This window comes from Rutidosis leptorrhynchoides, chromosome 4 (genome assembly GCF_046630445.1).
Source record: "Rutidosis leptorrhynchoides isolate AG116_Rl617_1_P2 chromosome 4, CSIRO_AGI_Rlap_v1, whole genome shotgun sequence".
Classification (NCBI taxonomy): Eukaryota; Viridiplantae; Streptophyta; class Magnoliopsida; order Asterales; family Asteraceae; genus Rutidosis; species Rutidosis leptorrhynchoides.
The window spans coordinates 598,736,937-598,740,199 of NC_092336.1; the positions used below are offsets into that span (position 1 = coordinate 598,736,937).

At 38.3% G+C, this 3,263-nt stretch overlaps 1 protein-coding gene across 1 annotated transcript; it reads right to left on the reverse strand.

The window, feature by feature from the left end:
* Positions 1-1,925: 1,925 nt before the first annotated feature.
* LOC139842946 (uncharacterized) lies at positions 1,926-2,930 on the reverse strand. Its single transcript, XM_071833043.1, has one exon. It carries the CDS (start codon positions 2,928-2,930, stop codon positions 1,926-1,928), a length of 1,005 nt encoding a protein of 334 aa, XP_071689144.1.
* Positions 2,931-3,263: the final 333 nt, after the last annotated feature.

A 3,263-nucleotide genomic window follows, 5' to 3' on the forward strand; every position in this document is an offset into this window, starting at 1 on the left:
GTTTTGGAGGATATGTTAGGCTAAATTGGAAAAATGCTGTCAGAGACAAGAAAACGATCTAGTTTACTAAACTTCATTGTTTTTTCGCATATCCTTGTAAACCTTTTACCACCTAGAGGGAGATCGATTAAACCATGGTTGTTAATGAAATTATTAAAGTTATCAGCCCAACGTTGGTTATATTCTGAATTCATACGTTCCGTTTTGTTCCTAACTTCATTGAAATCACCAAAAATAACGTGTGGGATGTTAAGGGAGTTAATGAGGGAAGAAAGTTTGGACCAGAGTCTTTGTTTTTTCGAATTGGAATGAGGGCCATATACGTTAATGAAAGCAATTTCAGAATCGTAACCCACCCATGATCCGCAGATTGCTAAGAAGAATTCTCCTTCAATAGCATACTTAAACGAAAATATATTGGTATCCCAAATAGTTAAAATACCGCCAGAAGCACCAACCGAATCTTTTTGGACGAATTTAAAGTCAGGATTTCCCCAGAAAGACTCAATGAAATTATCACGTGATTGTTCGCATTTAGTTTCCTGTAGACCTAGAATTGTTGGTTTTTCTTTAATGCATATACGATTAAGCCAACTTATTTTACCCATTTGCCCAATACCCCGAATATTTTAAGAAATCGTACACATGAGAAAACTTACATATTACGATGCAACGGAGGGTGGATTCAATGGATGTTGCGGCGGATCCCGATACATTTCCCGAATTCGTTTGTGTCCAAGCTGTTACTAGTAGAGGTGCCCACTTTATTCATGTTTTTGTTACCTCCCGTGCCATTAAAGGAGCCTCTAGAGTAACCTGATGTGCTACCTCCCGCATGAGAGGATGGTTTACAACGCTTAGCCAATTGTGAAATTCTTAGTTTTTGTCCACTTCTAGCAAGATGTTTAATATAAAGCATATTGGATCTTGGTCTTTTTATATCTTGGATGTGAGAAGTTCCGTGAGAAATATTGGAGGAGTCATCTCTACAAACCCCTTTGAAAGAATGAGCAGTGTTTTTCGATTTGGGAATAGGATTGACAACAGTATTGGCGTTATTATTATTATTTTTTTGATATCTTGTTGCCGGTAAAAAGTAAGGTATCTAGGTCGAAAGGATAGGAGGTGTCTTGTTGAATGCCGTTTGGTGCGGGCATAAAATTAATCGGGGAGTTTGATTGGGGGGTTAAAGGTGTTTTAGAGGGATCTTATATGATATTGTGAGGGGTATTATGTTCAAGGACATCGTCCTTATTTCTGCTGACATCATGATTTAAGTATTCAGAAGCATGTTGTGAAGAATTAATGATGGGCTGATTCACGTAATTGGGCCTAGGTGAATCCATTTCAGAAACGGGCTGATGTAACAGTGGGCTGGGTTCGGTAGAGGCAGGTTGTGGTGTAACAGTGGGACTTGTTGAGTTAAAATCGGTATACTGTGGTTTTGGGGTGGAGGTATATGTTTCCTGTCCATTGAAAGCAGGAATGGGGGGTGGTTCAGGTACTTCGGATTCAGTTGTTGGACACGGCACTTGTGGTGGGTAATTAATGTCGGGAATTACATGAGGTTCAGACAAATTATGTGAACTCGGTGGACCTGGTGATTTGTGATGTTGGTTACAATTGTTGTCTTGAAGGTTTAAAGTATCCATGCATTTAGAGGAGTTAGTTGAAGTGTGTTTTTCGGGTGAGGTTGCATGATCCGTGCTATGATAAGAAGCATGAGTAAATTTTTTGCCAACTCCTTCCACAATGTTGTCACAATCTAAATGTGATTCTACATCAGAAATTTGATCATCCGAGAGGCTATCATCTTCCCAATTTGAGGAGTTGTCAATATCACCATATAAATTAAACATAGAAAAGTTTTAGACTTCAGTGACATAAACCATAGATTGATTGGTGTCCCCTGGATTGACAATCGCTTAGCCATTTATCGGAGAGAAGTTATTTGTTTTGACAATAACCGAACCGTGGGATAAGTCTTGATTGTTTTCATTGATGATCGAGCAGTTAATTGTTTCGATTACCTCTCCCCAATTTTTTGCGATATCGATGAAAGTGGATTCTAACCAACAAGTGATAGGAACCCCATAGATATTAACAAAAGCAAGTCTACCAGAGGATTTATAAACCTCGGGATCCCATGGGTTAATGTCCTCAAGCCATTTCCAAAGAGGATGTTCCGAGTTGTTTATCAAATCAAGGGCCGGATTAGATTCCTCAAAGATAAGCATTAAATCATGACCACCTAAGTATTTAATTGTAAAACCACTAAGGTTTTCACTTTCGCAGATTTCACTTAAGTATTCAAGATATTCAAGACCTCTGACTTTAGCAATAACGACTTGTCCAAGTATTTGAATGAGTTCGAAATTAGAATTTACCTTAACCGATGGAATATTATTGTTTGAAGCCTGTCTGTTGAGGATCACGTCTCTGAAATTTCTGCCATCAATCGAAGAAGAGGATGCTGTTTTAACATTTATACCTCGGGCTGATTTAGTAGCCTGCTGATAACCATCTTGCTTCTTAATATCGGAATCGTGTGCTTTGTATACCTTAATCAGATGGTCACCGATCACAATTAGATTTAACCGTCTTGCAAGGGATTCTTTATGATAATCGGGGACATCTAGATATCTAACAAACCCGAATTTTCTTCCGTTTTTTAGCCTCTTCTTAGGGATATAAACCTCATGAATGTTGCCATATTTTTTGAAAATATCCCAGAAGTCGATAGAACACCAATCGTCAGGGAAATTGTTGAAGAGATAAGAGGTTATCCTGGATTTATCAATCTGTTCAGTAGGCTGTTTAGAGTCAGGCTTTGTCGAATCATATTTAGGGTTTCCAAACTTTTTGATGAGATTAACAGATGATTCACGTTGTTTGAAATTATTATAGATCTGGTAGGAGGACGTGTTCATCCTAGGATTGTTAGAATTGGGGATCGGGTTGTGCCTGCCAAAATGGGCTGATTTATTTTGCAGGTAATGAGAATTTGGGTTAGGGTTTGTAGGTATTGTTTTCTGTTTATTTCGATCAAACTTGACCCACACACCTTCATTGATCGGTTGGTAAGAGATGTTGTGATTATCATTAGGGTTAGATCGAAACAGACGATTCTGAGGGATTGAATTGAGAGGGAGTGAAAGGGGATAAGGGGATGTGAGGCATGATGCAATGAAGAATACAGTAAAATAAATAAACTAGAAAGAAAAACAACCAAAACGAAGATTAAGTTGCAGGATGACTGTTGA

Bases quoted from the DNA above. Each gene is read 5' to 3' on its own strand.
- LOC139842946 (XM_071833043.1), bottom strand. From the start codon at position 2,930: ATGAACACGTCCTCCTACCAGATCTATAATAATTTCAAACAACGTGAA.